Source organism: Haliotis rufescens, unplaced genomic scaffold (assembly GCF_023055435.1).
Source record: "Haliotis rufescens isolate VD_foot unplaced genomic scaffold, xgHalRufe1.0.p SCAF_11, whole genome shotgun sequence".
In the NCBI taxonomy this organism is placed as follows: domain Eukaryota; kingdom Metazoa; phylum Mollusca; class Gastropoda; order Lepetellida; family Haliotidae; genus Haliotis; species Haliotis rufescens.
Window position 1 is genome coordinate 37722825 of NW_025963791.1, and position 13841 is coordinate 37736665.

A 13841-nucleotide genomic window follows, 5' to 3' on the forward strand; every position below is an offset into this window, starting at 1 on the left:
TAGGAAGCAATTAAAAACAAACTATATAACTAAAATAAAATAAAAAACACCATATGCTCCCGTGTTTGTTCATGTGAACAATCAACTGGCCTTTGCATGTGTTTGTGGTGGGTGTCACCGTTGGGACAGGATACGTTCAACATTTCGCAAAAACTATCCAATAGTGGTTATAAAATATAAGCATAAAAAAACCATATCCATGATCATAAGACATATCTACTAATAGCAGAGTCCATATGGATCACTATCAAATAGTGATAGTACTAGGTACGCATTACACATGCTTATGATACAGCCGGAATGGTACACTGGACGCTTTTTTCAGAGATTTCGTATGATCACGGATCACTTTTTATTTGTATAATCTACTTTTTATATTATACGGCGTTTCATTTCAGTAAGTTCAGTGTATCGACACACCTACATTCTTTCCAATAGTGTCATATTTAGTCAACGTTGAAACACACTATAACCTTCAGTGAGGATGCTGTCCATGACACTCGAATGCTGACATGATGTAATGTGTCATTTCTGGCAACAAATACAATGTCATACATTTTCATGCACATTGTGTTAGTGGCGGGTACAACCGGTAGAACATGACATGCTTACCTTTTGCGCAAACACCTGATGTCTTCGCTGTTTTTCAGTGATCTATTCCTTTCATTCTCACCGCTGTTTCACCTTTTACGCCCAATAGAATATATTTCACCGGATAATCCAGATTGGTTAAATATCTGTCGTTGACTTTTCATATTTATATTATTAAAGTTAGGCTACTGTTTTTCACTAACAAGAACAATCATTATGTAATGTTCTTATTTCAAGGTCTTTTAAGAAACATCCTGACAAATAATGTAACCTGGGAAAACGGAATATGCGAGTGCAACTCATTCGTTTTATTTCAGTAACCGTCTATTCATTTATGGTAGCTTCAATCCACTGCCTTCCTCCTGATGAACTAGCATAGACGGCTGGAGAGTTGGGCTGAGCGCAACCAGGGCCCCAGCTCACAATTCCTGCAAACAAGGATAAGGTGATGTCTTCGAGAAATAATATTTATATGTCTTAATATGACATTGTGTATTCATTATGAAATCTACAATTCAATATGATTACGAAACACCAGAGTAGAGAAACTTACACTTGAACAATCCTTACTGGACAAACGCGGTCAATAATAGATTCAAGATATTCAGGACCATTTCCTAAAGTGGTGTCAGAATTTCTCCTCTGTTACTGAAAATTGTTTTTTTTTAAATTCCACATGACATGATATATTTCGGGTTTGGCTGGAAAGTGAAACGTTTAGCCGTTCATAATGTTAACTTTTACATATATCATATGACCTTATCACCATGTGGACAATTGCTAGTAGCTAAATTTGACTGACAGCTTTTCTGAGTTGGGTCTTGTTTTGCAACGTAAGAAGAGTTGCCACCCTTCATACGATTTAACATGTTGCGATATTGCAAATGTAATGGATACGACAAGATGAAACCTTCAAAACATGATTACAATAACAGATCGTTACTCAAAGGGACTAGAACAACGCTGGAATACTAATCTGGTTGAAACCTGTGATGTCATCACCACGAGCATTTCGTATGTGTTGATTCTCCTGAAAATGACATATTACCAATTATCTCCATGCGATCGTTTTGGAAGCACATCAAAGGTCCTCCGCTGTCTCTCTGTAAATACATGTTCTCTTTTCATCAAATGAGCTACAGAAGACAAGTGATAGATTCTACCACCAGTCTAAGCTTAATACAAATGTGAAAGTGAATTCATTTCTTTACTTATTCACTAGATAAAAGCAGTGCAAAATGAAATAGGTGTTAAAGAATTCATCTTGTTTTGATACTTCTTTGCTTTTCTATGAACAGTTTGGATCGTGAGACATATTTCTGTCACAAATACCTGCGGGTCCTGTTGGTTCTGGTCACGTGATATTTAATAGTAGTGAGTGACTGAGTATCGTTTTACGCCGATTTTTGCAGTATTACAGCGATCGTGAGACATATTTCTGTCACAAATACCTGCGGGTCCTGTTGGTTCTGGTCACGTGATATTTAATAGTAGTGAGTGACTGAGTATCGTTTTACGCCGATTTTTGCAGTATTACAGCGGGGGACACCAGAAATTGGCTTCACAAATTGTACCCATATCGGGAATCGAACCCGGGTCTCCGGCGTGACGAGCGAACGCTTTAACCACTAAAGCTACCCGACCGCCCTTACTAAATAGTGATATGTAGGCAAGCGTTATGTAACAAAACTACGTCTTATAAATTGCGTAAATACCAAAACACAAACACAATATCTCAGAGTATACGACATGGGAAACCATGCGTTTTCAGATTGTATAGAATAGCTTGAAACATGTAAGGAGTAGTAAAATTCCCATGAAACCTTTTGAATTTAGTTCCAAAGATTCTATATATCCTCACCCTACAGTGACTGTTACCTCATGGTGCTTCCCAGGCAGCTTAGGTTGTATACTCCGCAGGGAGCTGCTCATTGAAATCGATTGCACACATATCCACTGACTAGGTAATAATGTAGCGTTTTGAGTATGCTTTATAATGTGGATTTGGCGCATCCTAAATATGCACACTACTATTTAATAGATTTACATATGAAGCAGATGAGGTGGTTTCACTGGCTTCTTTCATATCTAGCTCTGGAAGGGAACTGTCTATTTGACCTTTTTTGAACGATTAATAAACCATGGTACTTACGGTGCACGAACCTTTTCCACCATCCGGATGGCCTGCACAAATCATTGAGGCTTCATGGTACTGGTTAGAGCCGTATATGTTCCTACATTCGGTGCGTGACAGGACGGGCTTTTCAACAACCCGGAGCTCATCTGATACAGCGCCCCCTATAAGTACAATTTATCATCAGCGAGTCTCCTATTATTTGGTACAGTCACAGTTTATACGTATGGTAATAAGTTAATATTTGTCTTTGCAATAATGAATTTAAATGGAGTTAATATAATATAAAAACAACACAGTTTTCATCCTAGACCACAGTAGCATACATATGACTTACTGACAAAATGTAATGTTGGATAGGGACATCAAGACTGCCAACTTGTCCAGTTGCCAGAACCATTGTCCAGAAGAGCCATATATCCTCAATGTGATAAACTATTCTTACTACGTACTTTGAGAACCCCATTTAACATAACAAGACTGCTTTCAAAATATTGTTCTTATTTGTAAACAATACCTGTGCACATACAGTCAATCGTTTATACACTCTTCGGTTAGTATAATGAACCTATAAACATACCGAAAGAGGTAGTTCCCCATCCGGCGACATAGCATACTTCTCCTGCTGTACTGACATTGCCGGAAACACACCCAAAGTTGATTTCAGGCTTAGATACCAGTGGGGCGCTACTTAGCTCAATAAGCCCAATGTCATACTCATATGTTGTTGGGTTGAACAGAGGGTGGGTCATCGCAGTCTTTGCGTCAAGGAACTCAGAGGATGTTTCGCTTTGGGAGAGATCATGAGCGCCAAGGCGAATCTTCCAGTCGGACGCCATAGTTCCACTGACATGTCAGGTACAAATATTTTATTTTTACATTATGATGACATTAAGCTGATACAAAAAATATATGCTCCATTGTACAATATATTTGAACTATTTCATAATCTAGCAACATTCATTATGGCATTTTACATTTTGTAATATGTGTTCATACTCTTTTAGAAAAATTACATTTTGGAATCGAGTGATTTCTCAAGCTCATGTGTTCATTGTAAGATAAACATGAAACACATATGTCACATATATGTGACATGCTGTGATGTGACCCTGGGTTATCCCGTTATATCAATCTGACAAGCTGTGATGTGACCCTGGGTTATCCCGTTACATCAATCTGACATGCTGTGATGTGACCCTGGGTTCTCCCGTTATATCAATCTGACATGAAGTGATGTGACCCTGGGTTATCCCGTTATAGCAATGTGACATGCTGTGATGTGACCCTGGGTTCTCCCGTTATATCAATCTGACATGAAGTGATGTGACCCTGGGTTATCCCGTTATATCAATTTGACATGCTGTGATGTGACGGAGTCAGCATACCGTGTCACACACACTCAGACACACACACACACACACACACACACACACACACACACACACACACACACACACACACACACACACACACACACACACACACACACACACACACACACACACACACACACACACACACACCTCATAAGAAGTGTTACACTTCTAAATATCAATTATAGTATGTTTAGGTGTCGACAACTTACTGCAAACAGTGGGCAGAAGTTAGGATGTACCATCTATCAGAATTGCCTTTCAGAAGAGATCCAGCACAGTGCATAACACCAAGGTTTTCAAGAGCAGCCTAGAGACATCGATAAAGGCAGTGAGTGAATGTTATCCTACGTCCTAGTCAGCACCAGTCAACAATTCCACGGCCTGGCTAAGCAGTGGTTCATAGCATCAGGGGCTGTAAGGTTACACGGACACAAACTCAACTAGGTCACACATTGTCACGGCCTAATCATCCTCAACTTCATCGGTTGTTACGATAAGTATTATGTGCTTGGACATCAACTGCTTCTGGGCCATCAGTGGATATATGAGACCAAACAACTACTACTGAAAACTAATATATACACATGCCATGCCCCTTTATGCCCTTCACATGGTCAACGATATGTTGGCACTTGTAATCTTTAGTAAACATGGAGATTAATGCCCGCGTGTTGAATTACATGTACCTCAATACAAATTATGTTATCTTGTATAGTATCAATTTCATAACATTGCATTCTTTCTCATTGTAAGTCACTGGTAGTCCACCCAAATGGACAGAGAACATGCAGCTGTATCTAGTTAGTCTATATATTGATGCTCTATTTTGTTTAAATTATCGTGTTGCGTAGTTGTGTAAGGTTAAATACACCAGTATTCCTTTATACCTATCAGAAGATGTTCGACTGAACGATTGATTAATACAGAGTTGATTTAATTCTGTTTTGTGGTAATAAAGATATTCTATTTCACCAAAGTGTTTCTTGGTATGACATGGTCACTGTATGGTACCTTGACATGCGAATCCTGCGGCGATTCTGTGTTTGGCTTCTCGTGCCTTATGAACCGAGTGTTAAAATGAGGCTCGGTTGGTCAGACTCTGTAACGTGGTGAATAGTGTGTCATTGTACCCTGATGGTGTGCGTTGTTGCTTATGCTCTCATTCACTTGTCTGCCTGGTCCAGACCATCTTCCCGAGGCAAGGGCGTTAACTGGCTATAAAAGTCCACTTTCCACCCTTGTCAAACTAGTTTGGAATTTCCAGGCTCGACCGTCTCGCCACCAGTGGCTATTACGAGTTATATCCCTTCTATGTCTTATTGACCAATCAGATTCAATCTCTCACATCTCTGTCAATTTCTTCAAACAACATGGAGGCCCTCATTCAAGACGATCTAATCGATACCCAAGGTATATTTTGTAATAAAACGGGTATTACATCAATGCATCAAATTACTTGAGCACCCTGATGAAAAAACATGAAAATATTTGGAAAAATTCTTTCGACGCCCACTTGACGGTACACATGCTTTGCAAATATTGCAGTCGACAGAAATCTGCACGTTGAAATCTATGTTGTTTACCAACCGGATGTCTAGTTCGTTACGCGACTTTGATTGGACTAGACTCATTAATCCAGCCAAAATGTAACTCCGGAATTCCAGCCTAGTTCGGCAAGTTCTGACTTTTACAATCAGTTTACGCCCTCACCTCGGGAAGATGGGCCCAGATTCGATTGTGTTACAGGTCACCACGTTATAACTGGAATATTACCACATCATCATTGACCTGGAGCTGGATTATTAATTTTTTTTATCCATGTATGTTTAATGTTGTGCGCCTTATCATAATATCCCTCACTGAACCATTTGTCCATATCATGACCGAATCTTTCACAGAGCTCAAATCATAAAACACACACAATGTTATCACATTCATGTATACCGTCATATATGTATATATAACGACAGTTCAAAGAACAAAATATCCATTTTTAACTTTGGTATTGTCAGCTATTCCGGAATACATGTGGTTTATTTACCTATTGCTTGTTCATGAAATTTGATACTTCAACAATGAGTTAATATGAATGACATGTTTACACTGTGTAGTTTGTGAGATCCTTCTCGGTATACACTTTATTTACCATCCATGGGAAGGAATGTGGTGTGGCGATTTGTCCACCAACAATGCGTTTCCTGGCTGTCTTTGGTAGGGTGGTGTAATCAAAGCCCACATCATTGATCCCACATCCAGGAGGTTCTATCTCACTCAATACACCTGCCAATTCAATCACGAACACATTGATGTATTATGTAATGAGCATAATAAAATATAAAAGTGAAGACTTCAGATGTTCAATCTGAGTAAAGTAGTGTACATATTAGGTAAAATGTGTGCTTATTCCAACCTCCAACGTCTAAGTCATTTTCAAATTCAACCAATATCAGCAACACGTGTTCAAAGAACGTATTTTCAAAGCGTTGATCACATGTGCACTTAGGTTTGTTATTTGTCTGTAATATCATTGGCTGTAGAAAATGAAATACATGAGTCATACATGAATTGAAGTGTCAGTAAAATGTCAAATGCTGTCGGCGGAAGAAAGTGAAGGTGAGGTGAGGCGTACACTCTCCACTCGAGAACATCCCACAGATGCTGTATTGGGGACATGTCAGGGGACTTAGAGGGTCTAATGTCCACATGCCCTCTCTTCGGAGATAATCGGCGAAGACCTGGGCACGATGTGGTCTGGCATTGTCATCTTGCAGTTCAAAATGTTTGCCGATAATTCTAGCAAATGGAACAACTAAGTGACGAAAAATGTCGTCAACAAACCGCTGGTCAGTCAAATGTCCATTCACAATAACAAATCAGGCCCCCATAGCTATTATGGTCAAGAATTGTTGCTCTGGCATACCGCTAGCCGCTACTTCACCAACAACGTTTTCTGTCTGCTGTAAATCTGAGGCAAAACCTTCATTCGTCTGCAGACATTGTGTAACATCACTAGTGCACAGCCCGTCCCTGGTGCTGCTAGCCAACCCCAATCCTTTGCCACCTATGGTAAACTTCACAGGACACCTTGCCATTTGTCTGTTCACTGACATACTGTCTCAAAGGCATTTTAAGCGAGTGCTTAGCTCAATTGCATTAGTGATTGTGAGTTTCCCGACACCACGAGCTGTTCACGAATGATGTGCAATGTCATTGGATTAGATGTTACGTTCAGATGCATGATCACCGTACAGCAGAGACACAGACATGGTAATAAACATACTGTCTTGACCTTTACGGAAAATGTGTGCCAGATAGTGGAGCAGTGTCACTCTAACATTCCACGCATGATGTGCAATGTCATTGGATTAGATGTTACGTTCAGATGCATGATCACCGTACAGCAGAGACACAGACATGGTAATAAACATACTGTCTTGACCTTTACGGAAAATGTGTGCCAGATAGTGGAGCAGTGTCACTCTAACATTCCACGCATGATGTGCAATGTCATTGGATTAGATGTTACGTTCAGATGCATGATCACCGTACAGCAGAGACACAGACATGGTAATAAACATACTGTCTTGACCTTTACGGAAAATGTGTGCCAGATAGTGGAGCAGTGTCACTCTAACATTCCACGCATGATGTGAAATGTCATTGGATTAGATGTTACGTTCAGATGCATGATCACCGTACAGCAGAGACACAGACATGGTAATAAACATACTGTCTTGACCTTTACGGAAAATGTGTGCCAGATAGTGGAGCAGTGTCACTCTAACTTATTGGTCAATTCACAAGTCACTCGTTACTGATAAATTTAATATCAAACGAACAAAGGTATTTGTATCAGTTCTTTGTAGAAGTATTACGTATAAATTGCTAATTTTGAAGCAATTTGTCGTCTCATGTGACCTGTTAGCTGTGAATTAACACTGATATTCAGGATACAAAATAGTTAAACACAAGTATAATTTTAGTTCAGCCAAAATTAACGTATGTATGGTATTTGTATTCGCATATTACCTTCTCTTCGACATAACGAAAATACAGGACTTACATTTTGCGTTAATTAAGGCATATTTATTTGATTTCACACAACAAAGAGGAAAGAATTGAATATTGTCTTTTAAAGAAAGGGAGCGATGGTTCGGACGAATACTTGATCAGTTACTGTCGCAGTATCACCGCATAATTGTTTTCTTACCTGATGCAAGATACCCTAAAACAAAACACAGAAGTGCTGGCATATTCTTAGGGACACCAAATCATTCAAAGCATTGTAGGACAGGGTTTTCAGATTAGATAAGCAGGCGTGGGTGTTTCATACTAGCTGTCACCGGTTTGACTGTTAAGGCCACAGGACATACTCTACTGAGATATCTCAGCAGGTAACTTGAAACATGCTCTATTATTGAAATGCGAACTTTTGTGCACTCATTAAAGAGCAACATACTGCTGTAGCTTATCAAAATAACAACCAGTAATGACTCGCTGAGACCAAGTTTTGTCCAATTCAATACAAACGTTACTATAAAAATATCTACATTACGTCATCCGTGTATTATCCATTTCGTTGGGTAGAATATCTTAGTGTGCAAACGTACGAAGAAGTTTGAGATATATATTTCAGGTAACTTCATGTACGAAACTCTGCCATAGCTTGAAAGGGAGGCGGGGCACTTTCAGGACCATGCAGTAAGTGCAGTGTACATGCTTGTACAAACATTTAAAAAAAGTGTCACATGAACACAAGAGTTTCACAGATGTTGGACAAAATGTATGGACTTTTATGGACATCTTCTATATGAAAGATACGGTGACATTTATTTACCGTCCAGTGATATTTAGTAAAAAGAAATAAGTAACACAAGGTGTCATTAGACTCGTGGCTAATTTACATTCAGCAATAATATGCAGCCCTTGGGCAGTACGGTCTCACATAGGTGTTGTTGGAACCATTTACAAAGATCATTGGGTGTTGCGTCGTACGAGTTTTACTGGAATTAACGATCTGAAAGAAATACCTCTCCGTTGTGGTGTGGTGTAAGTGTGTATCTCATACCACAATGTCCCAGGTGAGTAATGATACTATAGACAACACCCGGGTTACATTACATATTACCGTACATGTATATAATCCCACTACCTAAGACGTGGTACACCATGTCACTCGTACTATCACGACATGCCTAGCAATGAGAACGTTTCATTGCATTCTGTGGCGGTATGTACGACGCACATCGTCTATCCTTATTTGGGGTTGCCTACTCTTCGTACAAGAATTGTAAAATTGCATTGTTCGCCATGCTTTTCACGAACACCTGGAATCATCACTATTTGATAGTGATTCATAAACACGTGCTCCTGATATAGTCTGAATCGTACAATCGACTCTGCTGACAAGGGTTTTGTCGCTTTTATTGTTCTTCTACACACATGGTGAAAGCAAACTGTGACGAAGTTTTTGAAAGCCTGTATTGAAGTTGCTCATGTATTGGTCTCAGCTAGGCCTTTTAAGCATTAATCGTAGCTACAATCCATTGTCTGGCGCTCGTTGCACTTGCATATACAGCTGGAGAGTTCGGTTGACCACAGCCAAAGCCCCAGCTGACGGTTCCTGAAATATGTAACCTGGTTAAGGTCGGCTACATGATAATGTATCTCCTAGGAACAAATATGAATTAGGTTAAAATCTTATCATTTTTTCTCTATTCATTATAGCCCTTACTCACTTTATGTATTGGACTCACTATGTCATGAAGAAATATAATGTCCATATCTAGACACTTACTTGATAATATATTGACGACATGGAATTTTGCAACGATGTACACTCATATTTATGGCATACTTTGACGGTTCATTATGAACGGTGGCTGTTGTTAAAAACCAACGCCAATTCATTGATATATCATTATCTTTGGGATACGCTGACGCCATACCAATATCCATGACATTATCTGTTTCCAGAACAACCAACCTCCTGGTTAGGGCTCATTACAAATTAACATTTAGTGTATATAATAAAGGTATTCAAAGAATCAACCCTTTTCAGACAGGACTGCTTTGATAATCTCAGGGTTCTTGTTTATTACATATAATTAATTCTCGCGAAACTAATGACACTCTCAAAAGGTCATTATATAACACAATGTCTACGTTTATTTTGCCATACGTACCAATTATTTCCATACGGCCATTGCGATAACACATCAAAGGCCCACCGCTGTCATTCTACAAAAACACGCATCCAACAGATGAAGAAATTGAAGTAAGGGGTAATAAGAAGTGGCTGTGAGCTGCTGCGAGTCAATGTTTACGTCAAGGACATAGTGTCTTAGAAAAGTCTTTGTATCGTAGATGATAATTTTTGAAGATTGTCTAAGGTCAGGCCCGTGAATTTAGGAATGTGTGTGTAACATACTTTACACGGGTCTTTCCCTCCTTCGGGGAAGCCTGCACAGATCATGGAAGATTCGTGGAAGTCGTTTGAGCCATATATATTTCTACAAGCGGCCTTGGACATTACGGGCTTCTCCACAACCTGCAGCATATCTGACGGAGCGCTTTCTGTGGACAGGTTAAAAACACATTTGCATATTTTCAAAATCATAATTGATGAAATTACACAGCAGTTAATAAAAGTGACACGCAATCAATTCGAACGTCATCAGTACAGAAACTCCGCATTCATGAAGATTCTGAACTGTACGTCTATATATCGTAAAGCGACCATAATTACAGCAATAATTCGTTATTGCTGATAATGAATTAATCTGGATAATTTCACTTCGGGTGGTAATGGTATTTCTCTGTATTTTCAAAATTGTGCAAATCACATATAACTGCCAGAAGGACTATTAATCTAGTACTACAGTTGGACATCTTCTAATGTACGGTTCATAAGTTATAGAAATCGTGAAAATATTTTATATTATGTATAAATACTAGTATCTAAGTTAGTTCAAGTTGGACTTATATACCATATAGTTTGATATAACACCGCAGTCACAGAATTCTTCAGTAATCCAGACTGATTATCTCTCCACCCCCAACTTTGCCATGGCTGAAATTCCATTACTCTTCACTGTTCATGGCTGTTCACGGTGACAGTGTGATTTACAGATTGCAAGAACCCCAAGGGCAGCCTTGATATATTATTATGTTCACCTTTATTGTGGTGATTTACTTGTGGAATATGTCAGCCTCCACAACATTATTGTTAAGTTAATCCTCAAGTTAAGTTTGAATACCGCCGTTTTTAGCTGCAGGCGAGTCAGCTTTGTACGATACGAGAAAGTCTGAGAGACTGTTCATATCTGTGACCGATGATTGTGTAGCACTGACACAGTCGTAAAAGTGTGTCTTACTTGGTTATGTGTGCTTTGCAACAGATTTCATTATGTTTGATAAACCGTTATGATCAAACTTATGGAATTTTAATGGGTTATGAACACCCACTGATATATTTATGAATGCATAGGTCATCGATAGATCAATGTTTTCATTCGCAAGGTGTTTTTAAAGTCATGTTAATCGTAAGGTATCGAATGGAAGTAGATACCCTTTTTAATGTTATTTTGACCAACCAGAATCAAGCATATCATAGTGAAATAATATTTTAAAGAGCGTTACATTCGTCATGTTATTGGTTATGAAATAGAACGAATGTTAACATTTGTGTACCTGTATCATATATTTAAACTTACCTTCTGATGTTGTACCCCATCCGATAACATAACAAATTTCTCCTGCAACAGTTTCATTGCCAGAAACGCAACCAAAGTTGATTTCCGACCTGCCTATCCTTGGTGCTCTAGCCAGTTCCATCAAACCACTGTCATGCTCTAGTGTGGTAGGCTTGAATAAAGGATGGCTCATCACAGTCTTGACGTCAATGAACTCAGTGGATTGTTCACTTGTCGACAGATCGTGTGCACCAAGACGAATCTTCCAATCTGTGACGACTGTTCCACTGGCAGGGGACAACATTGTAAAAGGTTTTGATGGTTTTTTTCAAGAGGAAGGTATGACATAGGATACATGTAAAACGTCCACATTATTTTGGTCATAGTTTTTTTAAAATAACCAGTCTCAAAAACACAAATAGACGCATGTTGTACAATTGTTCCATAGGATTCACAAAGTTTTGTTTCTAACAAACCAAATATCATAAAACCATACAGATCCTCAAAACTAGGGCAAAACTCTGCACAACAACGCTTGAAGTTTAAATCCACTGGGTAACCACAAATCCATTTAGCTATTTGACTTTTACATGGACAGTTTTTATTGTAAAGTCGGTACTTTGCGGCGTTAATATATATATATTTATCCATATATATACTGGGTAACTTACTGAAGGCAGTGGGCTGCGGTGAGGATAAACCATCTTTTTGATGAACCCTTCAGAAGGGATCCAGCACAGGCAAAGACCCCCCGATATTCAAGCGCGACCTTTGTTCAAAAATGAGAACACGGACACATTGAGCAAGATTACAAAATGTATGCCTCATGTTGTTCTCCTTATCACTATTGAGAGACACGCACCTGATTGAACTGTTTAGCCATGACATGATATGAACTCACCAAGTATTTTCTTACAGTTTCACCTATTAAGGTGCTTGTTCCCTGTATCGCATACAAATATATTATGCTCACACTTCTACATATTTATAGAGAATGATATATATAATGTATTAAACACTTTTAGTGGAATTGGATACGTAAAGAATAAAATATTAATATTTTATTTAATAACGTTGATCTTGACATTTCTGAACAAATAGAGTAACTGTACTTTTGCCAGTATAATGAAACTTGAGACACACTGGCTGATGATTCATCAGTTGATTGAATGATTGGTTAGGTGACCTTTGCACTGACCAACTGATCAGTCACTGGGATTCAATTTTCGTCAGATGTTCGTAAAAACATTTTTTCTTGATTTACCATCCATGGAAACGAATGTGGTGTTGCGATTTGTCCACCAACAATGCGTTTCCTGACTGCCTGTGGGAGAGTGGTGTAATCAAAACCGACATCATTGATCCCACATCCTGGAGAATCTATATCGCCCAAGACACCTGCAATAACACAGACTGACTGCAATTACAGGTCGACAGACTGAACCAATCGTGCAGTACCCAATGCAGGCTATATTTGAACATCGAATAGTAGTGTAACATCATAAGTAACAGACTTATAAGAATTACATCAAGAGTAATAGACACCACTGTGTTCCACACATACCTAACTTCAGTTATATGAATGTATATTTTACAATCTGGGTATTGTATTCACTTTGCCTTCAAAACCACGTATAAAAAAGATCAATTATAAATATGTTGGAGACAACATAAGACTTTTCTATCCTTTGGTATGTCTTACCTGAAGTTAGACACGCTAAAACGAGAAACCAAAGACCCAACATTTGTCCCTGACTTTCTTTGTGACACTAAGTCGTGGAATATTGCTAAAATTGTATCTTAATCAAGGTGTTGCCGCTGTGTCGGGTGAGAGTGATAAGAAGAATATTGATAGTCTCCGGTTTTGTTCTTCTCACGATAAGAATAAGGCTCAACGTGTAAGTGGACCTTCTTTACATGTGAATCAGTATATTTTTGTATATAAAAATGTATATAAATTATAAAATGTATTGTTCTAATCAATCACATATAAAATCAGTCTGGCTAAATGACGTGTCTAGAGTCCTTGCCACTTGAAATAGA

At 38.7% G+C, this 13841-nt stretch overlaps 2 protein-coding genes across 2 annotated transcripts; both read right to left on the bottom strand.

Moving 5' to 3' along the window:
* Positions 1–878: 878 nt before the first annotated feature.
* On the bottom strand, positions 879–8419 carry LOC124122150 (trypsin-like). The gene is made up of 7 exons (XM_046485273.2): positions 8315–8419; positions 6251–6384; positions 4314–4411; positions 3306–3571; positions 2744–2889; positions 1640–1694; positions 879–1019 (listed from the first exon to the last, which is right to left on the bottom strand). Exons 1-7 carry the CDS (start codon positions 8355–8357, stop codon positions 916–918), a joined length of 846 nt encoding a protein of 281 aa, XP_046341229.2. The 5' UTR covers positions 8358–8419; the 3' UTR covers positions 879–915.
* Positions 8420–9511: 1092 nt separating this feature from the next.
* Positions 9512–13643, bottom strand: LOC124122147 (trypsin-like). Its single transcript, XM_046485268.2, has 7 exons — positions 13501–13643; positions 13063–13196; positions 12470–12567; positions 11820–12085; positions 10535–10680; positions 10290–10344; positions 9512–9727 (listed from the first exon to the last, which is right to left on the bottom strand). The coding sequence occupies exons 1-7, from the start codon at positions 13541–13543 to the stop codon at positions 9624–9626; spliced, it is 846 nt and encodes a 281-aa protein (XP_046341224.2). The 5' UTR covers positions 13544–13643; the 3' UTR covers positions 9512–9623.
* Between the last annotated feature and the right edge of the window lie 198 nt (positions 13644–13841).